The sequence below is a fragment of the Saccostrea cucullata genome, unplaced genomic scaffold (genome assembly GCF_032062105.1).
Source record: "Saccostrea cucullata isolate Sc308-1 unplaced genomic scaffold, CSIRO_AGI_Scuc_v1 ctg1963, whole genome shotgun sequence".
In the NCBI taxonomy this organism is placed as follows: domain Eukaryota; kingdom Metazoa; phylum Mollusca; class Bivalvia; order Ostreida; family Ostreidae; genus Saccostrea; species Saccostrea cuccullata.
The window spans coordinates 18,373-46,330 of record NW_026937258.1 but is presented as its reverse complement, the minus strand read 5'-3'; the positions used below and the strand labels follow the sequence as shown (position 1 = coordinate 46,330).

General features: G+C 34.6%; 1 protein-coding gene across 2 annotated transcripts; it reads right to left on the bottom strand.

The window, feature by feature from the left end:
• LOC134247655 (transient receptor potential cation channel subfamily M member 5-like) lies at positions 1-27,945 on the bottom strand. Of its 2 annotated transcripts, none has more exons than XM_062729995.1 (21): positions 27,911-27,945; positions 24,600-24,793; positions 24,199-24,404; positions 21,857-21,968; positions 20,138-20,276; positions 18,763-18,895; positions 18,383-18,503; positions 17,139-17,377; positions 16,769-16,885; positions 15,653-15,715; positions 14,732-14,837; positions 14,186-14,344; positions 13,911-14,007; positions 13,240-13,480; positions 10,437-10,490; positions 9,871-10,023; positions 6,039-6,302; positions 3,439-3,649; positions 2,846-2,933; positions 583-734; positions 1-471 (listed from the first exon to the last, which is right to left on the bottom strand). In XM_062729995.1, the coding sequence occupies exons 1-21, from the start codon at positions 27,928-27,930 to the stop codon at positions 386-388; spliced, it is 2,955 nt and encodes a 984-aa protein (XP_062585979.1). In that variant the 5' UTR covers positions 27,931-27,945; the 3' UTR covers positions 1-385. The 2 variants fall into 2 exon arrangements, with proteins under 2 accessions (XP_062585979.1, XP_062585980.1); XM_062729996.1 differs by having other exon boundaries at positions 17,139-17,368.
• Between the last annotated feature and the right edge of the window lie 13 nt (positions 27,946-27,958).

The following is a 27,958-nucleotide window of genomic DNA, read 5'->3' as shown; positions in this document are numbered from 1 at the left end:
TACTTTTCTTAAGTACATGTATTAAGAGTAAAGTTTTCTGTGTGAAAGTAAAAGGTCATGTCAATCAAATTCGTCTCGAAACTCGTACTTTCAATAATTTAAAGATATAATAAGTTTCTGAACACACTTTTATAATCTTTTCATGTGAAATTCTATAAGTCATGATATTATGCAGAAAACTTGAGAAAATATTGACTTCAAATCTGTGTCTAAACCCTTTTAAAAATGACTTGAAAATAAAAAATCATCCTATCATTACACTCTAAGCAATAAAAAAAAATACAATCTTACAGAAAAATAAACTTCAATAATAAAAAGAAATGGAAAAAAAGTTTTTGGAAAAGAATAAAAAGATTCCTTAGATAAATTGTGTTGAGTCTTTTCTTTATTTCTCTAGGGATCTCCCCGCCATGATGTATTGTAGAATCTGGCGTTCACGAGTACGTACCAATTCCTTTTGCACATAAGAATCTAAAAAAAAATTAGTGTTTAACTTTAATAGAAAAGAAATGTGTTCAAAATTATTTGAGATATATAGTTGAATTTCAAATCATTTATGTAATAAACTATTTCCAGGCTTACCTTTACGTTTTCTTTTGCAAAATTGAATTAAGCGCCACGGAATGACGTAGTCAAGGTTTGCCAGTGTCCTGCGCCTGAAGTCCTTAATCACGTGGTACCTTTCATATTGCCAAATAAGTCCAGATTTCTTCAGAACTTTTTCATAAGTTGTCCTGTTTTGAAATTTAAATTTTATTATTACACCTGTTGTATATTTCCAACTTATAAAAATATCCTGGAAAAGTCAATATTCTTCTTGTTCAATCTATAAATGAAAAAATTCGGAAAGTGACACAGGAGGCTTCATATAGACGAAGGTAATAGTAAAAGACCTTTGAAAGGGGGTTATAATCAATATTATTATACTTTCATGTTAAATACTAAAATCTGGTTTAGACGCAGTTAACAATCCGTTCGATTACCCTGAGCCTTAGCAACACACGGGACAACGGGTAACACAACGTTAATGCCACATGCGTGGAAATTATGCGCGTACGGTTCACCGTAGAATTCTCAAAACGTCAGTTGCGCGTTTGAAAGAACCGGAATTAACTTGACGTCAATAAAAGCTTGCGTCCGATATAGCTTACTTGAAAACAAGTAACAGCTTTTTAAAAAGCTTGCCTGACTAAATCAATCAATTTATCTGCATGAAGAGTGATAACCCTTTTGAGCAATACTTTGTGGGTTTAAAAAAATATCCTAACTTTATATTTGAGAACCTTATGTAATTGAAATCTTGATTTTACTGAACTTGTAGAAGAATCATCTCTACACTGCATACTAAAAAACTTTGTAGTTGAAGAAGGGGGGGTGCAAGTGCCAAGTGGAGTGATCTGCCCTTGGATCTAAATTGATTTCAGGCTACATTGTAACACCTATTATAAAATCTGTTATCAAATCACGCATTTTGAACATTTTAAAAGATGGATATAATTAAAAACACATTTTGTTGGAGTGTATTTCCTCCTATGAAGTAAACAGTAGTAATGTGTGTTCATTATTTTTTTCTTAAAAGGGGAGGGGGATATGACACTGTCATATAATACAAGATATATTGAGAATGAAATAAGTAAATTCAATAGTTAGGCTTTGTAGAAAGAAATATCCAAGATTATTCACTACTTTCTTATTTATCGTGTGCATCTGAACAAAGACATATGATAGATCATGCATCTGGAGACGATGTTGTTTATTACTATTGGACTCGTCCATTTATGGAATAAACCAGCCGCGGGATCGGTAAACAAATTAGAAACATCATTTCTTTAGTGTTACATGTCTTTTAAAGAATGGTATAAAACTTATAGATAGAATTTCTGAAGCATTAGAAGGAAATTAAAAGGACAAACTTTATTTAATTCCATAGAAGTTAGCACACCCATTCATACAATAGAACAATCCAAGGAAAAGGCGCGAAGATAGCTTACTAGTGACATTTGGCGCGAAAATAAGCGATTCACCCCTTTCGTAGAATATAAATGGACTGATCCAGTAGTATAGAAATGCAGAAAAAAAGGATACACGGACATGTTGAAACTGCAAATCATACGGAATAATCTGTTCCATGCAAAAAGATTAATGGGAGTAAACACTGCAGTAGTTCGCATCAGTTATATCTTTCTTTTTTCTGAAAACTGTTTCTTTTAAATTACAGGTAAAGAATTCCAATGTAAATCAGCTTGCACAAAATCTAGCTCTTTAGATATGGTCGCACATTTTCGGATCTTGGAAATATCAATCCTTATACTGCCTGACGCCGTGACGTCAGGCAACAATAAACGACAGACGATACATGCTTGCGAGTGTAGGAAACATGCTTGCGAGCCAGAAATAACGAAACTTTATATGATAAATGACTCTAATTCGAGTATCAAACGAACAATAAGGAGATTAGCGAACCGGTGAGTGTGAAAGCTTTCTATACATGAACGTAAAGACGATCGACGGTTTTTTTTTTGCTGACGTCCTAAATCAATAAGACATTCAGTATAATAAAATAAATGGTGCCTGTTTTTGAGGGAAACATTTGAAATTGACACCCCTCGGAAAACCAGTGTCAACCTCCGCTGACGCGTCGGTTGACAATGGTTTTCCTTGGGGTGTCAATTTCAAATGTTACCCTCCAAAACAGGCACCATTTATATAATATATATGTAAATATAAACCATTAGAGGAAGATTTTTATTTAAATTTGTAATAAAACCTGAGGAGATATAAAAAAGGTAAGAAACAGTAATGAAGCCAATAGGGACATCTAAAACAGACTTAAAGGAGTACTCACGTAAAAAGGGCGACAATAACATTAACGATGAGGAGATTCCCAACCATCATGTGTATTGCTGCTAATGCTTTAACACTCCAATCCACTTCTAAAAATAATTTATTAAATCTTATATATATATCTGTATCAAGTACCTAATATTTTAAAATTTGAAGTTTTTTTTTCATTCATTAAGGTATGGGAAAGGCATTAAGAGAACACGACTTTAAACAAGTTGTGTTTGCGAGACACTATGTCCCTGGTGGTAACACAATTCTGGAGTGGGGCGTAGGATGAAGTGGTATACACTTGTTCAAATGTAGGACAAAGGTCACAGTGAAGATCACGTGATCAAAAATTTCTTTACCAATGGAAAGGTCTTGTCATAATGAACACTTATGTCAAATATTAAAGCCTTACTCTTGACAGCGCGATAGTTATGAACTAGGTTAAAGTTGACAACAGACAGACAAACAGGACAAAAACAATACACCCCCGGGATCTTTCGATCCGGGGGCATAAAAAGTTTGTTTTCTCATTAAAATTCACATCACAGGAAATTCAAAATATAAATGGAACTTGCATACCAGAAAGAGAAACTACAGATGACGCACCTTCATTGCTTTTCTCTATTCCAAGTGCATCATCAAACGTTTCTCCATAATACTGGTAGAAGGGATAGTAAATGATACGCCAGATTCGCCAGTCGTACCATTTCCCAGGAAACAAATCTGGTTGGTTCCGGTGGATCATAGCCTCAATAAAAATTCCTACCCCCAGCACAAAGAATGCAATCGTAATTAAGAACTGCACCAGATTTAGCAGCTGAAAATAAAAACTGAGAGTTTAATTTATATATGTCCAGCATATAATTGTGCTTAATCTATGACATGTGACCTAGGGCAAGAATAAACATTGCAAATTAACACTACTTCGATCGATCGCTTTTATCAGTAGAGCCCCGCCCTAGCGCCAAAACCCCTGACCCTGTGGCCAAGAATTTCACAATTTTGGTAGAGGGCTCAAAGCTTATTACAATTAGCCAACAGTTTTAAAGATTGCATTAACGAGGCTGGGGTGTGGCAGCCATTTTTAGACTATTTCGATCTCCTTTAAAAGAAGAGCTCCATATAAAGATATACAAAAATGGTCAAAATTTAAAATTAAAATTTATGATTTTTTTCTTTGCCAAATGAATGTTGACAGCTAAAGATACCATATCTAAAAAAATAAGTTAAATCTTGTGGTTAATTTGTGTTTAAATTGTTGACCCCCCAGCCTCCTTAATTTTAGTGGTTTTAGCTCCACCCTTCAGACCCCAGCTAGGGAACTGGGGTCATGAAATTGATAATTTTTGTTCCCCTTTACCCATAGACGCTATATGTCAAAATTGGTTGAAATTAATTAAGCAGTTTCAGGGAAGAAGCTGAAAATGTTCAAATATTAACACAGGACGGGCGATGGACGACGACAGACGAATACACAGTGATTTAGGTAACCTAAAAAGTGGCAATATCAGAAACATGCAGCTATTTTATCAACATCTGTTACTTTCAAAGCATTTGATGGTAACAATATAAATGGCAGGTACAATTTGTAGCATACAATTGAAGAAACATTGGATCAAATTTAAAATTCTAATTCTCAGATTTTAACTCCTCTGTTTTCTCAGATGTCCACTTCAAATTAATCGCGGATATCCGAAAAACCATTACGTTTTAATTACGTTGCAATTTTATAACGGAGTTTCACGTTTACTTTAATTGCTTTTGTGTGTAACTCCAAGTAGAAAATGACATGACTAAATGTTGAAGTACGTACGATAACTACAATATTTTGTTTTATATCACGGAAAAACTTATCTTAAACCATGGTTTTATGTCGTAGCTTTTCAAGAAACTTGACTAACTTAAGCAATCAATATTTATTGTGAGTATTACGTATACGTGGCAAATCCTTTTTTTTTCATGCAGGCGTGTGTCATTTTAAACGAACAGAAAATCAGGATCTGTATAGGTCATTGAACTTGTGGTTTGAAAAGATAGTTTTGAAAGATGACAATGTTTGTTTCAGAAATATTGCGTCTGGGTCCAGAAGTCAAGTTATTAACAAAAAGTTGTATTTTGATATGAAGAGAAATACTCAGTACGTATTCAAATAATCAAATACAGTAAGATAATAGTAAGATAAATAATAGTGCCAAAATCGGGAATAATGGGTTCAAGGAGACGTCTACTACTTCTAGTTCACAAGTCAGGTAATTACAGGGATCCGGGTTTTTACCTGTTCACGATTTGCTTTCTTCATAGCATTTGTGAGAATAATCGTTTTCTTTTGAATGACCATTTGCATGAAGGCAGGAATTTACTAAATTAGTTAAATTAGTTAACCTTTAAAGATCAACCACTGTTCGTTATCTTCAACTTTTTCATCTTGGTTTTTTTGATCCCATTCTTCAGGCAAATAAATAATTTTTGCTATCATTTAAAAAGAAACAGAAGACTGGACTCTTTACTTCTTTCTGAGTTTTTTGTTCATATTTTTCAGAGAAGGTCTGCAGTAATAATAAAACTTGGCAAACTACAGACACAAAGAATGGGAACAAGGGATACTTGGCTTCCTAAATAAACATACACCTGTATTTATCATCCTCGCACTATTCCACTTGTTAACTTAAATAAGCTTTCTTACATTATGGTTTTCTATAATGTAAATGTACAGTGTTTTTCGCTTTTGTCAATATATTGCAGTTCTCAGTTTAGCTTGGACTTTCAGAATGGTGTGGTATTCTCGGCGCTACGTAATGGCGAATAGTAGTAGATTTTCATTGGTTAAGAAATTAATAACATCAGAAACTTTGAATTGTTGTTGTCAACTATGAGACGACTTATGTCCCACCTCTGTGCCGTGAAAGAACTTTTAATTGGCTATTTGCTACACCAGTTGACTTTCGGTCGAATTACTATCCTATGTATATTTCAACAGTGAAGGAAAGCTGTCAGAAGCTAATTAGCTAACGTCGAGAATGCCATGCCTTACTTACAGTCCAAACTAAGCGGCATATGGTCCTAATTTCTCGTCGTCGGTGTGTGCTTTTATAAGAAAAAAAATCACTTTAACAATAATGATCTTAGACTTTCTAAAGATCCAATTCTTTATAAAAAAAAACAGTTGTTATCAATTTTAAACAAATATATATTAAAACTTTACCAACCATATGTTTTAGAAAAAGGAAGGTGATTCCCGTGTACTTGTGAATGACAAAAACACGCATGTACCGAAGGTACGAGAAGAGCAGTAAAAGGGCACACCAGCGATTCGCCATTCTGAAAGTCTTGGTTGGTTTGCGTCTTGACATTACAGTACTAACAACAAGAATGGCACAAACGAGTCCCAAAAGCTTCCACATGTCATTTAATGAAGAAAGAAATCTGTATCTGCCTTTCCTCCTTGTTTCTGTTCTTCTCCAAAACACGCCCTAAAATATAAGTAGTAATTTAATGCCATTCTCAGTTATTGCTCGCCATTTTTGTTCCCTTTTGCAAGGCTTTACTGTGACATCAATATACTTGTTTTTGTTTTATATAAAAATTATATAGATCAAACATACACTTTAGAACATGTCAGGGATACTCTATCATACTGTCACTTGATTTGTGAACATCATCTAATTTTTGGCATAATTTGAAGTCTTTGATATACAGGCCAGGGGCATTTTTAAAAAGTTCTGAGAACAGTTTGCTAAACCGATTCACGGAAATTAATAAATTTGATACCACTGAAAATTGATGGAAAATTTGCACTCTTTTGATGTCTCTTTCTCATTTTATGACGTACGAGTATATAATAACTCCTAAAATGATGTCAGAATGTTGAATGTCTAGCATACTGAAATGTCGTGTTTTTGTCTACACAAGAACATAGAAAAAGTGGAGGTAGAGTAAGACTGAAAGAATGGTACTGCATATCAGCATTCCATTTGATCGTTAGTTTATAAGCACGATATACGAGGGTTGTTCGATATGTATATTGTACCACAGCGCGATAACGCCTTGCACGATTTCGTCGATATTTATACGCCTGGATAACTCTATTCAATACCTTGCCAACAGTATAAACACGAGCCTTCATCTACACATGGTTATAAAATAATCGTCATTTCAATAGAGCTAATCGTTGACCACTGTTGTAAAAATGGTTGGGAAAAGGGTTGAGAATATTGAAGAAATTAGAACTTATATAAAAGTTCGCACAAAACTCGGTAATTCGGTAAAGCAGTTTTTTACTGAATTGGGGGAAGTTTATGGGTCTGATAAGGTGTCTTATGAGACAGTTCGTAGGTGGACAGAAATTTCTGACTGGCACAGAGTCCGTCAAAGATGCAGCAAAATCGGGTTGACCTGTGACTGTATCAGGCAAGACAAATGTCTCAAAAGTCAAAGAAATAATTGAAAGTGATGGCAGGTACACGATTCGTGATATTGCCAAAGCTGTTGGCATATCGCTATCGCGGGTGCATTTCATTTTGAAGCGTATTTTGAAAGTACGAAAGATTTATGCCAGATGGATACCCCATATATTGACAGATGACCAAAAAAAGGTACGAATACAAACCGCTAAGCGACTGCTAAAAATGTTTCAAACTTCAATCAAAGACAATTCGCAAACATAGTTAGTGACGAAACATGGGTTCACTATTTCGAACCAGTAAGAAAAGTTGGAAACAAATTATGGCTAACCAAAGACGGTAGAAGGCCTGTAGTTGCCAAAAGGACAATGAGCACAAAGAAGGTCCTTTATTGCATATTCTTCTCTTGTGATGGTTTAGCCGTACAAATTCCGGTGCCGAAGGGCAAAAGTGTTACAGGTCGGTATTACCGAGATGTTGTACTGAAAAACCTCAAGAAATATTATCAGAAACGACGTCCTGTGTCGGGATTTAGGCATGTTCGCCTTCTTCATGATAATGCTCTATCACATACATCTGAGCTTGTGAAGCAATTTTTGAAGTCTGAGAAGGTTACCGTCTTGCCACACCCACCATACTCTCCGGACCTAGCACCATGAGACTTTTTCCTTTTTCTAAACTTAAAAAGTTCTTATCTGGTCGTCGATACAAGTCCCGACAGGCCCTTGGCTCAGCCGTCAGTCAGTGCCTCAGAGGTATACCTAAATCAGCGTACTGTGACGCATTTCAGAAATGGATTCAGAGATTAAACTTGTGTATTTCAAATCACGGAGAATACTTTGAAGGGATGTAATGTCCATTTGACTATTTGAATCGAATGCTTTTGAGATATCGTACAATATACAATACATATCGAACAACACTCGTATATGTCAGGTTATGCTATCATAGGTATATTATTCCCAGCTAATTCACTCTGAATTAGCTGCTGTTATCGAAGGAAGTGCATAAATTACTTACCAAAATATCTGTACTTATTCTTGGTGATTATCTTTCCTTTCAAATAAATTTTAGTTGTCAGATCATTACCCCTTTAACCTAAACACTTGAGGTCGCTTTGGTTGCAACTTCCTTTTCCAATTTTTCAGCATCAACTTAGTTCGGTAAAAATTTGTCCTCTTGTTATTGTATATTATTAATTTCAAACACCCACCATCACACCCAAGTAGAAGAGATCAACTTTTGTTTTTGTATTTTCAGACGAAGACACGTCAACTGCAGATATCAACCCTGACACGTCTAAACCTAAACAGTACTTCAACACATAGAACTTTTGAGATGAAACTATTGTCTTAGGGAAAAGCTAAGGGGATCGAGTCAGAAGTAACTTTTCCGACTCACAAAATGTTGGACTTTCGAGAGATTGAATGTAAATGTGACATGAGGAACAGCTAAGTTATTCTTTGGTCCAACTTGCAGGCCTCAAGATACGGAAGTTATTCATTCCAAGAGCAAATCATGCACCATTTCTGCAGTAGCCAATATTTTTTTCTAATAATGGGGATTCATAAAATCTGGTACGACTGTCCGTTTGTTTTCCAGATGAGATGTGCATATCAGTTTCTTTTCCAGCTAAAACAGCGGATATAAGTAACTTTCCTTATACACAGTGATGTAACGCCTGAAAGTTTGAACTTTGAATCTGAATATTTTATGATGTAGCCTAATCCTGCCTTTGTTTTGTTGCCAGAGACACCAATTTGTGTCTCTGAATACACAGCCGTACCTAAATTTTGCCGAAACCATGCACATATCTGAGATAATAATAAATAACTTCAATTTTTCGTGAAAATAAATACATCTTACTTAACTGCCACTACCTGTAATAAATTTCTTTTTGAGAAGTTGACCAGACGATATTTTTTTGTTTTCGACGGGGCGTTCGATATTGAAGGCTCGTATTCGGAATGTTTCGGGCAAACTAATATACGTAATAAAAACTCGGTGTTCGATAAAACACCAAGATATTGAACGCCAAAATTCTGTAGACTTTTAGTATTTTGGAAGACGTGTTATACTAAATTTACATGTACACAAGGAATCTTCAGTCTACCTGATTGATACATAGGGTTCACGGCGGGTCTGACCGGTCAATAGGGGATGCTCACTCCACCTAGGGCACTTATCATTTCTGGAATTTCTGGGGGTCCGTGTTTTATGCTCTGATCAAGATTTGTATTGTTTGTAGATTTTTTAAGAACACTGTTCGTTATCTTCATCTTTTTCTTTTTAAACATCGATTCGTAGTCCGACATATACTAAGTAATGTTTTGTTTTGAAAATCATCCATCCATTTCATGGATATTTTGGAGACGCATGCAAGATCAAAGTTCCTACATCAAACTGAACGATGATGAACAATTTTAATCATTATATGTAGAAAAGAGAAGGGACAGGACTTAATTTCAGTTTGTTTGTTTTTTGGTTTGCTGTTGAACGCCCCTCTAGAGAATTTTTTACTCATATGGAGACGCCACCACCTGCCGGTGGAGAGCTATAATTTTGATACATGTAAATTGTTGTGAGTAGAAGAATTTAAAATAAGACAGAAAATGTTGAATAAACTCGTAAACAATACTATAATGCCAATTATGTCATTGAAGAAATCTAAGCCTGTCCAGATGTAGAGGCTGAATTCAAACAGTAGAAGAACCCAAGACATGTCCTCATATCTCTTCAGGGGGGTCAGTACGACATAGCTGTACATCAGGAGGATAATCCCAAAGAAAAACTGAAAAATAGGTTTAAAAAATCATAATACAAAGCACTGGTACAAGGTACAAAGCACTTTACTAAACTCTGATGTAGTAATACTAAGTATGTGAAAAGCAACATACTAAACACTAGAAATAGGTATAAAGAAGTCTCACGATATATATATATCCATTTTTCAGTGAAAGCGGGGGACAATAAATTAAAATGTTATCAACTATTATAAAAATTTGCTATGGTTCTCATAAAAGTAATCGTCTTTTAGAAGATTTCTTTTTATATGAACTATCTTGATATTTGTATGAAATATGCTCTGAGAAAAAAGACTGACTTATGAATTAGGAAATGATGGACAGATTGATATATCTATCACTTCGAGATTATTTAAAGATTTATTGATTACCAACCAACTTAAAGTTTGATTTTACATACGTAATGTAGAGCAAAATGGAAACAAGGGGCACCTCCTGAGACATAAGGTTGTTTCTAAAAAAAAAACACCAAGTCTTAGTACTAGCATATCAAGTAATATTTCCATTGTTATGCAACATTTATATCTACCGAATCACTAAATTCAGCAAAATCAATAAGCCAAAAAAATCTAATGAAGAAAGAAACAAGAGGCCCATGGGCCTTATAGGTCACCTGAGCATCATGCATCATGCAACAACTTTACAACGATTGACTTTGGTTCATGTTTTAAACTAGACGTTATGGCATTTACAGTTTTGAAAGAGGCACCATTGTTGCTAATTATAACTATACACTTAGCATGTTTAGTTTGGTTACCTAATACGCATAGACAGAGTAGGGGAACAAAAAAATGCATTTCAACAAATCAGTAATATTCAGCAATAATCAGTATAGTGCCACTACCACACATGAATCCCTTACCCTTGTTCCACACATTTTACAATTTGGAAAAGGCATCCTGGCTTATCAAAAATATTTGATTAATACAAAGGAGAAGATTTCAATCAATTTATTAATTCTCAGTTTATAAGTAGACCCCCCCCCCCTCTATGGTATTCCTGACCCAGGGGCGTTGAAATTCACAATTCAGGAAGAATGGTCCTTGCTCATCATAGCTATATAGGTAGTTTATCTGCTTAATACCCAGGAGCAGAGAAAAAGATTTTCAAACAAATTCTGCATTTTCCCTATGTAACCAATAGAGCCCAGCCCTAACAACAGAACCCTTTACCCTGGGGTCATAAAATTCACAAAGGTATTCTTCCACATCATAACTATGTACTTAATAGTTAGTTTATTTAATACCCAGGAACAGAGAAGAAGATTTTTAAAGAAATAATGTATTTTCACTACATAATCAATAGAGCCACATCCTAAGACCAGAACCCTTAACCCTGGGGCCATAAAAATTTACAATTTTGGAAATGGCATTCTTGCTCATCATAACTATATACTTACTTAGTTTATTTAATAAATGTACTCAGGAGCAGAGAAGAAGATTTTCCAAGAATTAATGTATTTTCACTATATAATCAAAAGAGCCCCGCCCTGACACCAGAACCCCTGACCCTGGAGCCATAAAAGTCACAATTTTGAAATAGGCATTCTTGCTCATCATCACTATATACTTAGTTAATTCGTTCGTTGAATACCCAGCAGCAGAGTAGAAGATTTTCAAACAATTTCTGCATTTTCTCTATGTAATCAATAGAGCCCCGCCCTAACACCAGAACCTCTGACCCCGGGGCAATAAAATTCACAATTTTGGAAGAGGCATTCTTGTTCATCATAACTATATACTTCGTTAGTTTGTTCAATACCCAGCAGCAGAGAAGAAGATTTTCAAACAAATTCTGCATTTTCACTATATAATCAATAGAGCCCCCCAACACTAGAACCCCTGACCCTGGGGCCATGAAATTCACAATTTTGGAAGAGGCATTCTTTCTCATCATAAATATGTACTTGGTTAGTTTAATTAAATACACAGGAGCAGAGAAGAAGATTTTTAAAGAAATAATGCATTTTCACTATATAATCAATAGAGCCCCGCCCTAGCACTAGAACCCCTGACCCTGGGGCCATGAATATCACAATTTTGGTAGAGGACTCAATGGTCATTACATTCATGCCTACAGTTTGTCTGCTTGATGTCCAGGAGTAAAGAAGAAGATTTTTAAAGGTTGCACTAATTTTAGTGGTTTTGGCCCAACCCCTCGGGCCCCAGGGGAGCAAGGACCACGAAGTTCACAACTTTTGTTTTCCCCTTCACCCATAGATGCTTTATGTAGAATTTGGTGGAAATTGGTTGAGTGGTTGCAGAGAAGAAGCTGATAATGTTCAAATGTTAACACACGCCGAACGACGCACGACGACGGACGAAAACAGATATCAATAGGTCACCTGAGTTTACTCAGGTGACCTAAAAAAGAAAAATCCAAATCTATTTCATATTTTGACGACATGGTAACAGGTATCGGACGGCTTTTTTTTTCGATTGATACTTTTTTGATGACACGTAATATGATATGATATACTAGTAATTAATACGCGAGTTTCGAGATTGTATCTCTCCTACGATGGAGGTGCAAAAAGTATCCATTTCAGCATGGGAGGTGGGACAGGTTGCTTCTGTATACCATTGTATACAAACGTGCATGAATAAATGAACGATATTTATGGCTTTTAGAATTTATTAAATGTTATAGAAAGATAATGATGTTAAGCAGTGATGCATTTGATGAACTATGCATACTTGCAATTTTACTTTGAATTATAGGGTACTTGAAAACGAAAGAAACGTTGTACTCTTTATCGAAAGTAACCGATTTTCTTGATTGTACATTTTCTAAACAATTAGTGTTTTTTAAGAGTTATAATAAGGAAAAGAATCAATATGCAATTTAGATTGCCGACGTGCAATGATCAGATGCATGTATTTATTTGAGGTCTATATCTCTTCCCTCGTCTAAAAAGTCTCACATCCACTGATATTTTCTTTTTTGTTACGATTTTTTGCTTTAAAAATTTATATCTCTACATTAATTCGGTTACTCTCGAGTTGTAGAGTGCATCCTGACAATCATGAATTGACGATAAACCAGTAGATTATCTGTATCGATATATCCAATGTATAAATAATAAATATCTGTCCCATCTGTCTGTTTACGCGGCTACGAAACTCCCCTCCTCAACGAAAGAGCGCAACAAAGGAGATAATCTCGAAACTTGCGTATTCATAAAGTGTAGTTAATTAACATACCAAAAAATCTGCGCAAAATCTCTTCCCGCTTGGAATAAGACCATTATACCAAATCTTGTCCAAGAGACCAACTGAACACGGATGGGCAATAATATCATACATCTTAGATTCATATGCAAACGATTGAGGTTTTGCTTGGATAGTCCAGACTGTGTCTAATTCGTCCAAAATTTCAAAAGCAAGTACTTCGTCTGTCTGATAAAGATCGTCCATCATGCTTAAAACCCGGCTTCTAAAAACTCTACCAAAGGAGTAAACTGAGGTTAACTAGTTCGTATAAGCACAATCTGATCTATGATTATACAAATCCACAAGACACTATATATATATATATATATATATATATATATATATATATATATATATATATATATATATATATATATATATATATATATATATATATTCGTTAGTGATGTGTAACTTTACTCATCCTGAATGATGCAATGATAAATTAGTTTCATTTCTAAATTTTAATTGTCATTTATATATCTTGTATTTCGGCCATTTGATCATAGATAATAAAATTATTCTGTAACTTATTTAGTCATCATGACATTTCAATTTCTGTTGTCTTTTCATTTTGAATACAAGGCTTTATTATTCGACAACTGTACTAACAATTAACGCTAGAATATGTACAAGACATAATATAGATTATCTCTCCTTACTTTGACTGTTCCTTTAGCTTAACTGATAGCTTCTTATCCTTCAGTTTGGCTATGGAGGACATCTTTTGGAGAATTAATGCACTTACAAGTCCAGTATCTATATGTAAACATATAATTCATTAGATTGGAAACTTCAGATTTAACAACATCAGGCACAGGTCAATTCAATGCTAGAACTTTGCCGAAACATATTTGCAAATCAAGTGAAAAAACCATCAATATTTTCATTTTTGGTAGAAATCACACAATAAATAGGAGAGTTACAGTGAACGTACAGAGTTGATTGGCTACTCTCCGCCAGACCAGGGTAGCGATGTCCGTCCTACGAGTCAATAATGACCACAGAAGAACTGCTTGTAGGAGGTTTTGTCGATGCAGATATTCTTTTCTTCTCTGAGTCCTACAGTTTGTAAATAATCTAGGATCCTCAGTTTCTGTATTTAAAAAATTCAACATGTTGTGAAATCGCAATTAATGTTTTGAAAGCAGGGGACTATAAAATTTTCCTTAAACGTTGGATATACCCGGTATATATACGAGGTGGAAGGGGTCTAAAAGTCTTCTCTACATAAATGGATTATATAAAATGTGATCCTTTAGATGTTTCATTCTCACGATTGTTCATTTATTGAATAAATTTGAATCGAAACAACATGACAATGTTTTTATATAAATTTGATTTTGTACAAGTGTAGAACTCCTTGCATGTATATACGTTATCTCTTCTACTTTCGTTTCCATCATTTGTGTCAAGATGATTTTTAACGCTTAAATTATATTTTCTTTCAAAATATCACTTTTTAAGGTTGACAACAACTCACTCTTGTAATTCAGAAGTCTTTTACACATTTTCTGAGCAATTTTGTGGCAATCTGTTTCACCTTCAAAAAGATGCTTTGCTAGTTTTTCTTTCCCTTTCTCCATTTCCTACAGCATATAGTTACAGTGTGTATATAAATCTAGGGCAAGTTTTTGGATGAAAATTAGTATGACCTTGTACATTTGCATGCTGAATATTTACATCATTCATTCTAACAAATATATAACATATACTCATCTTAGCTTTGACAAAGTGAACTAGTAGCAATGTTATCTTTTTGTACTTATTAAACTTTTTACGTATCTCAAAGATAAATCCATCAAAATAGTACTGCTGGCATTTTTTCTTGTCCCAAGGCTTTTATTTTAAAAAGTTGTCATTAACAAGAAGCCTATGGGCTACAACGCTCATATGAGTCACAATGGTCCTGCAGCTCCTCATCAGCAGATTTTGTCTCTACACTATCTGAGGATACTTCAATATTCATATGACTAATCATGACTCTGCTGTTCTTGAGAATATCTTGAAAGATGTGGCCCCGACTTACCCCCACGGGTCAGGATTTGAACAGATTTACTACCTTTGGCTGCTTCTATTTAAACATGATTAGTCATGGCTTTCATATAGTCTTTTTCTCAAACCATGAAAACCATGCGGCTCTTAATTTGAAAAAAAATTGTCAATGAATTCCTTTTACCCAAGGGTGTAGACAGACAGACAAAATGTTATCAGAAAAGCCCACTTGAAATTTCAGCTCAGGCAAGCTAAAAAAACAATACCTTATGTTAAAGTCGTCATACAACGAACTAGACAAAATTTTACAAAATCACAATTTAAAAGTTAGCATATCAGATTTTACTTGCATATTTATCTTCAATATAAAAATGCATGCATCGAAAGTTTTAAGCAATAATTATTTTACCATTAAAACCCAGCTCATGCCTGACGAATCACTCTTTTCTGAAATGTCTGCAGACAGTGTATTCTGTAGTTTAGAAATGGATATCTTTTATATATTTCAAAATTAGTGTAAACAAAAAGAAAAGCATTCAAAAAGAACCTGAAAAGTACTCAAGTCAATTATATTCTCGACTGAACATGAAGAGGGTAAATACTTTCGATCAGCAATACATATCTGTGTAAAGAATAAATTGCCATAATGTCAGGAAAAAAATTCCTTGTTCTGTTCATAATGGGAAAGGGGCAGTTAGATTTTACAATATCTTAAACACAATATTTGAGCGCAATTGGGTACAATTTCTCCTTACACATATAAGTAGAAATCGATACAATACAGCAACCAGCAAAAGGAGAATAATGTACCTACTTGCACTCGTATATATTTCAAGGGCTTCAAAAAGCTGGGCGGGGCCAACATTTAATAGAAATTGGATGTAAACATGGTACCCCTACCCAAATTAAAGATATATAAAATTTTCAACATTACTTTTCTATTTTTAGTAAAATAGTAGTACCCGGTATCCCATTAGGGTACACAAAGGCATGCAAATATAAGAGTAAAATTTAGACATTCAATAGTTTGTCAATTTCCGGGGGGAGGGGGGGGGTGTATGGCGCATCATCCTTTAAAAACTATCTATCCGAAATGTAGAAGACATTTCGTATGATTACAACTTAATGAGGAGAAGTGGGTAAGTATTTCATGGAACATAACTCCAAACAAATTGTAGGGAATACAGTTTCTCGTGACTCATAAGTGTATGGTTTTAATCGATTAGTTTGATATAATTTTCTTGGTAAGACAGCATTTTTATAGGACCCAGTGTAGTACAAGGGGCATACCAACTGTGCTAACCATAACTGTGCAATGTCATAACAGAATCAAATTCTTTTAACGCAGAATACAAAGACGTTCAACAAGTTATAATTCAAGTACTTTCAATAATCTTAATCACTGTTCGAAGACATTTTGATTTTATCGATGTAAAAAAAGAGTGATCTTGAGAAGTCTTTTTGTGTATTTTTCCTACCTAGATTTTGTTATATGATATGCAAATGGATATTATAGCATATTTACCTTGTAGAGATTGTCAATTAGCATGGCTGCAGCATGTTCCGATATTGGAAGGTTCAAGTCCAGAAGGGCGTTTACGTAGTCTGTTCTGTTTGTAAGTAGAGCAGTCTTTAACAGGTCCTGTAAAAAAATAAAATTTAATTCATTAACAATTTTAAAAAATCTTAAATATGAAGAGACTAACTGGCAATACTGCTCATTTGATTGACACTGTAGACCCAGCAATTTATTTTTAAAAATAGCGACTTGATCTAAATTTGATATGAAGAACAAGGTTAATGGGGGAGTGGGGTTATTATATAGCAATCTCAATACATTCTATTTTATCAACAATGCTATTTTAAAGTAAACATGTCAAATTAAACAATACTACCTGTGCCTCAATCAACACCTTCTCTGAGGAAGGATTTTCCCTCTTTAGTTCTAGAAACTTAGAGAATCTGAAGAACAGGTCCAGCGGAAGTGAAAATGGTGACGAGAAGGTTGTAAAGCCAAGGGTTTCATGTTTTTTGGACATGTGCCAGGTTTTTTCCTCCCTTTGCCAATTCTCTTCCAATGCATAAGAACTGATACGGCTCTCTGCTTTGTTCTTCATATCTCTGGCTTGTTGTGCTACGAAATAAAAATTAGCCAATTAAAATGCACGTGCTCCGTATAAATTTAAGAAATGCAATACTATTTATAAAATGTACGGAAGCGAGTGGGTCCAAGGTAGAAAAATATCTCATCTGTCAGCCTCCACAAAGATATCTGGCGGCTGCATAAATGAATAGATCTGGCGGTCAACATATAAATATAACTGGTGACTGCCTGTTAACCTTCTGGCGGCTGCCAGAAAATTATCTTGCGGCAACCAGATAATTTTTTTCTACCTTGCATCACCGGCTTCCGTATAAATGAAACAGTACATCATTATACTTTCTTCTGTATTGTTTATATAGAGCTTATAATCAAATGAATTGTTAATACGTGGGTTTTTTGACTACCAAGTTTACAAGAACAGCTGTTTCCCTGTCAGTCCTGTAAACTTATTGCCATGCGATGCTTTTTCTCTCTGCTATATTATTACATTATGAAAACAGAAAAAATGCTGTAAGTTTACCACCCCTTAATCTTCTATGTTCACAAAAAAAAAACAAATCTACAATATTAAAGTAGTGCTTGTAAAGAAAGAATAATGAGATATACTCTCAGGTTTTTTTCTATTTTCAACGCGTAATTATAACAGTTACATTTTGTCAATCAAATAATATTTCCATTTCTATTTTTTTTTTCTCTCTGTGATAACTCTGAGAAAGTTAGAGTTTATTTCTTGATAGTTCTATCGGAATGCAAATTAGGCAAATCGATAGGTCAGGGGCTAAGAAGGCCAAAATATGCACATTAGTATCGTTGTTGCCCTGGCATACTATGCTAACTAGACAGTGATTCCTTAAATAAAATAATTTTCTCTTAATTATTGAAACAAGAAAGGAATCTCTTTTTTTAAAAAAACCCATAAATTAAAAAACATAGAGAGCCATACAATAATTTGCACATGGTGTGTCGTATGTTTCGTTTATGGTATGTGATGTGTCGTTCTTAATGGCACATTATAATAATATTGCTTAATTAGACCTTTGTTCTTATGCTGTTTCGAGGATTCTGCGTTTTCTAGAAGCCATGATTTCTGTACCAGCTCCCCTACAGTGGAGGCAAACTCTTCTTCATTCTTTTCAAGAAGGTCGAAAACACCAACCTAAAAATTTAATTGCATTCCTAAATACTTCGAAAGAATTTTCTATTGAGGAGTAAAAGGAGTATTTGTACAAATGAAACAAAATGATCCAGTTCCTTTCTTGGCATTGCTAGAATTTCTTAATGATTTTTCAATGTATTGTACTTAAGTGTGAAATTTATGGAAAATACCAGAAAATTGTAATAAATAAAATGTAGATTTCGTTCATTTATATTAGAGACTGAACCATAGAAAAAGTGATTGAAAACAATTTTCTTACTAGGTAAGGTCTTTCTAAAATAGCGTTCAAACTAGCTTCCAGTTCCTCAATCTCTTTGTCACCAAGTTGAATCCCAAATAGAGTTGGGAGCAGTGTCCTTAATTCTAAAGCGCTTGCATCTTTCGGCTGTTGTCTGAATAGATTATTTCTGATAAATATATAACTGTTTAACGTTGCAAATACTATTTACAATAATCTGCCATTTGAAGCATTTAGTACATTTATTGGTTCTTGCGTTGCGTATGATCTAACTTTGTACATTATTGTCTGACAGAAAGATAAGTTACATGTAATAGAGATACTATATACATGTAATCTTCCGCATTCCTTGGGCCAAACTATCGTAGTGCTTTTTTTTCCTATATTATTAATTTAAATCAAGCACAGTTCAGAGCTTTAGTGTATATCGTTGGTAAACCTTTCGAGATGGAAACTGTAGGAATTAAATTGATATTTGTCTTTTTTAAAGCAAGCTATTGGCAAGCAAATTGATGAAACAGGGATATCAAACATTTCGTTCAAAGTCAAGATTTCGCAATTTCTATGGTCGATACAATGACCTTATTAGCAAAAAAAAATCTATTATGAAGATGAATGCTGAATGACGTTTTACATACTAAATGTTAGGCCATTAATTACACACTGAATTTCTAAGGAATTTTCCATGCTCCAGGCCATTAATTAAACACTAAATTTCTAAGGATTTTTTCCATGCTTTTGATCATGAGAAGGTGCAGACAGTAAATTTGACCGGTCGGAAGGGAATTATTTCTCGTCTATGGCACCTGATCCCACCTCTGATCTTTTTGAGGTCCGTGTTTGCTCTTCTCCTGATCTGTATTTTTTCCATGGAATTTTACGCTTGACAATTACTGTTCGTTATCTCCAAATTCTCTGAAACACGAAGCAATAAAAATGTTTGGATGAATTCATTATTACAGTAGTCATTATCAAATTTTGACATACTCTTACAATTAGGTTGTTTTCATAACTTAAGATAGAAAAAGATAACGTATCGTAGGATATTTGATTTATGTTTCATTTCCATAGATTTAAAAAAGAATGGACACCATGTGTAAAAATCTGAAGTATCTTATTAATATTTTACTAAAAGATTAATTCGACAAAGAGGTGAAACGCGATTATATAATACATGTACATGACAGGATTGTAGTATCCTCTATAGATGGTTGTTTTAAATTATTTATACATGAAGTAACATGTTTGATTCTACATGTATGTAAAAGTATATGCATGTCAACACGAGACCTGCACTTCATATGAAGATCACATGCTATGCTATTTCAGATTAAATTTAATGATTTTTAGATGATTTTCATTCTGAAGACAGTGCATGTTTTTAAATGTAAATTACATAGAAATGGACATTAGATCCGCCAACCCGCCTGTTCCTTTGACAAACAAGACTGGTATTCCATTCCCAATGGCTAGTTTTACATGATCCACAACTGACAAATCTCCCTCCACTAGAATTACAACTAGGGCATTTCTCTCTGAAATCAACAACAATAAGTTTATACATAAATGCATATGACATCAACACGATCACTACTTATCTGAAGAAAACATTAAACCTGAGGGGCAGTGTAAAGGCAGTATGTTTTTAAATATGAACCATAGTAACATCTTTCAATTTAATGATTCGTCATTCAATCAGTCATTCACTCAATGATTAAATTTAGAACTAAACCCAATAGAGAAATAGCTCACTATATGACTACAGTTAATGTGTTCCATCTTGCTAATATAATGACTCTCAAGATGAATGCTATTACAAACTAGAGGTACTGTGAGCAATGAGCTCACTAAATGATACCCCCCGCCTCCCATAATGTCCATGTGTTGCTATAAATATTGTTTTACAGTAACGTGTAAAGAGGAATAACTCGTCCTATCAAATGTTATCCAGAAGCTTCTATTATGTGACGTCATAGGTAAACAAAAAATGGCAATGTCCATGTTTTGCAATAGGAAACCTAAAATACGTGTCGAATAAAAAATTAAAATAGGAGGTGCACAATGGCAATATGTAATAAAGATTCTGTGAAAGTTTCATTAAATTTCACTCAGTAGTATAAGAGGAGTTGCGGATAAGAGAAAAAAGCGTAACAGACGGACGGACGGACGGAATCCCGATAACTATATACCCTCCCGCTTTTCAAGCGGGGGGGTATAATAATAATTTATGATCCCATTAAAATATTTTAATAATTATCTCAATCTCTCGGGTATCAGGTTATTGAACTATTACTGTAACAAAAATATTTTTAAAAAATCATATCTTCTTTAAACCTGAACTTGAGGTAGAGATCTCTTCTCATACCTTAACTCACTCATATCTTAACTCTCTCATTCCTTAATTCACTCATATCTTAACTCTCTCATACCTTAACTCACTCATATCTCAACTCTCTCATACCTTAACTCACTCATATCTTAACTCTCTGATATTTTAACTCTCTCATATCTTAACTCGATGTAAGGATGTTATTTTATTTCCTATTCTCTCTCACTTAAACCTTAATTCAAGTAAAGATGTTAGCTTTGTCTGTCGGTCTCCCAAGTTCTCTCTAGTTCAAACCTAAACTTATGTAAATAAGTTAGTCTCTCCAAAGTTCTCTTTAATTTAAACCTAAACTCAAGTAAAACTAGAGGTACTGTGAGCGATGAGCTCACTAAATGATACCCCCCGCCTCCCATATGGTTATAACTGGTGAAAAAGTCCATGTTTTCCTGTGGCTGGGAAACCCAATATATGTGCCGGATCAAAAAGTAAAATAGGAGGTGCACAATGGCAATATGTAATAAAGATTCTGTGAAAGTTTCATCAAATTTCATTCAGTGGTATGAGAGGAGTTGCGGATAAGAGATGGGTACCCCAAAGCGTAACAGACGGACGGACGGACAGACAGACGGACGGACGGACGGACGGACGGACGTACAGACGGACGGAATTAACGATTACTATATACCCTCCTGCTTTTCAAGCGGGGGGTATAAATATGTTACCTTTGTCTGGCGATGTCTCCTAAGTTCTCTCTAAATCAAACCTTAACTCTGGTAAGTATGATACCTTTATCAGTGGGTCTCTCTAAAGTTTCCTCCAGTTTAATTCTGAACTCAAGGTAATCTTCAACTTCTGAGGGGACAGGGAGATTTATGAAATTACTGTCATACTGATGTGTCTGAAACGTTAACAAAAAACCATACAAAGTTGTAAGTTGATTACAAGTTATGATTTAACAAGAGGCCCATGGGCCTTATTGGTCACTTGAGCATCATGTAATACCATTCCCAACAGTTGAATTTGGTACGTGTTTTAAACCAAGAGCCAAGAAATTCACAATTTTGAGATAAACACCATTGCTTATCATAACTATACGCTTAGCATGCTTACTCTGGTTACCTAATACCCAGAGGTTAATCAGAGTAACAAAGAGAACATGCATTTAAATTTTGTCTTTACAAACCAACTGTGCACCCCACCGTACAGGAACCACTGACACTGGGGTCACATATTTCAAAATTTTGGAAATTAAAGCATTAATTTATCTTTAGACTATGTAACCACCCAACTCCCATGCATTATTGGCATTATGCATAGAAGCAAAGAAAAATACTTTCAAGGAATTTTCATGTATTTTCACTATATACATATGTAAACATTAGAGTCCCGCCCTAACACCAGAGCCCATGACCCATGAAAATCACACATTTGGAAGAGGCATCTTCCTCAATATAACTATGTACATAGTTTATTGGTTTAATACCCAGGAGCAGAGAAGAAGAATTTCAACGAGTTTATGCATTTTCACTATCTAATCAATAGAGCCCCTCCCTAATACCAGAACCTCTGAACCTGGACAATTTTGGATTCAAGTACAAATCCACGTAAGTGTCAGGCAGGTAGTACTAATTAGGCGGTAAAGTGAAAATCAGCAAATTCATTAAATCTGATTTTAATGTATTCATTTGGGTCTAAAATAAAATATGTACTTTGATCATTGACATTAGCCTATACCCAGAAGCAAAGAAAAAGACTTTCAAGGAATTTATGCAATTTAACTATATAATCAATAGAGTCCCGCCCTAACATCAGAACCCCTGACCCTTGGGCCATGAAATTTACAATTTTGAAAGAGGTATTCTTCTCATTACAACTATGTACTTGGTATTACTACTACTAGTTTGTTTAAAACCTAGGAGCTGAGAAAGTTTTTAAAGAATTTATTTACTGCATTTTCATTATATAATCAGTAGAACCCCGCCCTAGCACCAGAACCCCCGACCCAGGGGCCATGAAATTCACAATTTTCTGGAAGAGATATTCTTGCTCATCATAACTATGTACTTGGTTAGTTTATTCAGGAGTTTACCCAGGAGCAGAGAAGAATATTTTCAAATAAATAATGCATTTTTACTATATACTCTATTTAGCCCCGCCCTTGCACTAGAACTCCTGACCCTGTGCTCATGAATTTCACAATTTTTGTAGAGGACTCAATACTGAATTCAGTCATGCTAACAGTTTGACTGCTTGATGTCCAGGAGTAATGGAGAAGATTTTTAAAGATTACATTAATTTTAGTGGTTTTGGCCCCAGCCCTCAGGCCCCTGGGAATTCACAATTTTGTTTTTCCTTCACCCATATATGCTTTATGCCAAAACTGGTTGAAATTGGTTCAGCGGTTGCAGGAAAGAAGCTGAAAATGTTACCGCACAACGCATGACGTTGGACGAAAAAAGGATAGCAATAGGTCACCTTAAGGTGACCTACCAATGAATCGATATTTAAGTAAGTAAATACAGCCCAGTACAGTAGACAGTCGAATTATAAAAATATATACTAGTATACAGCATATAGTTTCAAAACAAAGTTACTTTAACAGTTAAACATCAGACCAATATGTTTTTTTTTTCAACTAAAAAAAAAGATGAAGATAAGTAACGGTGTTCAAACAATACATAAAACACAGATTTGGATATTGCAGAAGTGAAAAAATCTTGGTTCCTACGTTTTCCTTTGCTTTGTGGAGGAGACTGTCTTCAAGAACATGGTTTTATTACTTTCATGTACTATTCAGATTTAGCTTACGAACTACAGTACTGCGGCAACTTTAAAATATTTATTTAAACATTTGGTAAGCGACATCTTTTTAAGCTTTATGACTACTAGTATACTACATGTATATGCCGAAGATATCATTTTCCATTGTATTTTATAAATCTATGTTTTATTAAAACGATGATGAAAATAAATTTCTTCGATGAAAGAGAAAAAATTATTTATTGTAAACACTTAATTCAAAAGCATTTCAAAACAGATGAATATGACGAAGCCAAAAGATAATCACTTAATTGAAACAAAACTATAAAAGACTGGGATGAAGCTTTTAAAGACGTCTTGGACAATACCTGGTTCTTTTTGTCCCGGTCTCCATCATCTTCTAGAGCCTCTGGTAAATCGAAATACAGACTTGTGTCCTCAACAGGTCTAGAAGGGACGGAGATCAGTCGGAGGGATTTACTGGCAGCCTTATCTAGGTAGATGTACTCTTCCATCATCTCACGGATAATTTTAGAGACCGTCAGGGGCTCTCCTTTGCTGAGTATCCAACACTCTTTAAATTTCAGTGTAAAATTAGATAGAAATTCGCTCTTTCAAATGTCTTGTTTTGACTCTTTTTTTATATTTACTAGTTACCAAATGACCCAAGGCATACATGTATTCAACCATGTTATGTACGAAAATGTACTAAAAAACAGCACAGCATACAAGGTATATATTGGAATTTTAAACAAAAATATAAATTTACCTCCAGCAGCCTTTGCTGCGTAGATCAAGGATTGCTGAAAGCGAGATTTTGGCCACGGCTTTGGGATCAAATTGTCCGAGTCCCCAATGACGGAGAAAATCATGTTTGGACGTGGGACCCTCCCATAGAAATCCATAATATAAGTAAGCGTCTTTTCCCCCTCTTCTTCCTCCATTTCCTTCGGAGTACTATACCTATCAAAGATAAATAAATTGAATTGAAATTCTTGCTTATGCTATTGTTATTATTCAAAATAGTGCTCTTGTTTCTAGCTCACTTGAGCTAAAGATTTAAGTGAGATCTACTGATAAAAAATTTCATGCGTCCGTTAACATAACATTTCGACTTCCTTGTCAGAAACACAAGGCCCAGTTCAACCAAACTTGGCACATGGCATCATTGAATTTAAGTAATTAAAGTTTTTTAAAAGGAAAGTAAACACTTTTTTGAAAGGAGAAATATACAAGGGAAGGCGACAATATAGGTTGGATGTCACGACAATATTTTTATATTAAAATTAATCTTAAAATGGACTCTGATAGAAAAATTCATCGAGCAACCAAATAGTTTTCCAAAATATAAAAAACAAGAAGTCGGTATTGGCTCACTAGTAAATACCCCCGCTCTGATGTGAATATACACCATCATGTTAATCTACACAAAATCAATTACGGGCAAAGATAAATATGAAGTTGACATCAAATTCACATAAAAATAAATCCAACCATATGGCCTGCCTCAACAACTTATGTGGGATGAGTAGTTGCTGAAAAACTGCTACAAAAATTGGTATGTATAAAACGGGCAAATGCACAGACAAACAGGAAAAAAGAATCCCACTATATGGCATGACTCAGAGAAGATTATGTTCAAATTTCAAGCACCTGCAATGAGCAGTTGCTAAGAAAACTGCGACGACAATTTGTTACGGACAGGCGGACGGACACAAAAGGGTAAAAAATCAGTATACCCCCTCTCCTTCGAAGCGGGGGTATAAAAATTAATAGGAGTATTACAGAACCAGACAGGAAGAATATTTCCTTTTACGTAATAGCAAAACTTATTTGCAATCTTTTAATTATAAATTAATTCATAGATAAAAAGTACATGATGATATTTAATATAGATAAAATAATCACTCTTATGTAAAACGACTGCAAGGAAATGGCACAGTAGAACACAGGTTTATTTTCGCAAAAGTTCAAAAGTATTTTGGAATAAATTTTTGAACTGATGGAATAGTTTTTATTTTATCCCAATGTTTTCTATTACTATGGGATATTTGGAATTGGTACAAGTACTTATAACAAGCCACTAAATTACTGTACTGTGGAATCATCAATGTTCATAAGGGACCAACGTTCGAGGACCTCGTTGATCACTCTTATCCACGAATTTACCCAGAGACCTTGTAATACATGTTTAGCAAAAGGCACCTTTCTTCATCATAACTATGTAATTAGATCCTTGGCATAATACCCAGGAGCAGAGGAGAAGATTTTCCAAGAAATGCATTTTCACTTCATAATCAATGGAACCCTACCCTAACACCTCGAACCTCTGACCTATGGCCATGAAATTCACAATTTTGGAAAAGGTACCCTTCCTCATCATAACTTTGTACATTGTTCATTGGTTTAAAATCCAGGAGCAGAGGAGAAGATTCACAAAGAGTTCATCCATTTTCACTATATGATCATAAAAGGCCCACCCTTACACCAGAACCCCTGAGCCAGGAACCTTGAAATTCACATTTTGTAAAAGGCACCTTCTTCATCTTAACTATGAACATATGGATGTACATATGTAATTATATCATTGGCATATTAACCAAGAGCAGAGGAGAAGATTTTCCAAGAATTAATGCATTTTCACTATATAATCACTAGAGCCCCGCCCTAACACCAGAAGCATGGAATATTACCCAGGAACAGAGAAGATTTTGCAAAAATTAATGCATTTCCACTATGTAATCACTAGAACCCCGCCCTAACACCAGAACCCCTGATTCAGGGGCCATAAATTTCACAATTTTGGTAAAAGCTCAATACTAATTATAATCATGCCAACAGTTTGACAGCTTGATATCCAGGAGTGAAGAAGAAGATTTTGAGAAATTGCATTTATTTTGATTGTTTTAGCCCCAACCTCCTAGAACAAGGGGGGCACGGAACACTAAATTCACAATTTGTACTCCCTTCCACCAAAACATGCTACATGTCAAAATTGGTTGAAATTGATTAAGTGGTTTCAGAGAAGAGGCTGAATTTTTTTTAATGTTAACACACAATGCACGACGGACGTATTGACGGGGTTGGAAATTGCATGTGAACGCTCAGGGAAAAGTATATTCGTTCTCAATGTTTTTTTCCGATCGAAGAAGATTGAGATGAATACATATAATTTAAGACCCTTTTTAAGATAAATATAGTTATTCTGTTTTTTAAAAATTGTTTTAATCAATCTCCACAATATGTAAGAGATGAAAGAATATTGTCACGTGATCAGGAAATGAACGAAAAACAGCTTTTGGTTTTTCTGTTCAAGTGGGATTTGCAATCCTTGTCCGCAGGATACAACTTATTGAGCAAGGAAATAAAAGAAAAGGAACATATACAACTTTTCAAGTATATTAAATATCATTTTGTTAAAGACGTTTTGATGCTAAAAAGCATCTGTTATCAGTCTGTGGTCTTATATGCATTAAATTTGGAAACACAACAAAAATACAGGATTCCATGCTTAACAGCCAAAAAAACTTCTTTTTTCTTGGGTGTGACCGGTTGGCAGGGGATACACAATCCTCCATGACACCTGATCCCATCCCTAGTGTTTAGAGGTCCGTGTTTACTCTACTCCAACCTCTCTATTGACTTTTGAGCTTGAATACTGTTCGTTAGCTTGAATACTGTTCGTTATCTTCATATATTTCATCTCAAAATATTTCATTTCAAACGGGAAGCTATATGACATACGTAGATTTTGTCATTTTATGGCAGAATAAAGAATCATATACCTTCTGAGTACATGTTGAAGTTTGCAGATAAAACACTGATCTTATCATTATTGAAGTGAATGTACCTCAAGATTTTAAATCAGCATTTTCTTCATTACACTAATCCCGTTCTTAAGGAAGTATATAGTAAAATGTGATAATTATTGTTGAAATTGCTTTTGATATAAATTATAAAAAACAATTTTTTTTAACCCAGCCGTTTGAAAGTTTATCCATTAATGGGGGAATTGATAGCTTAAAGAGAAAACCTTAATGTTGAACAAGTTGAGTTTGCTTCACTACAGTAAATACTTACATGTACTTCGTGTCAGCCATGTAGACAGATAGTTTTAAATGGATCGAT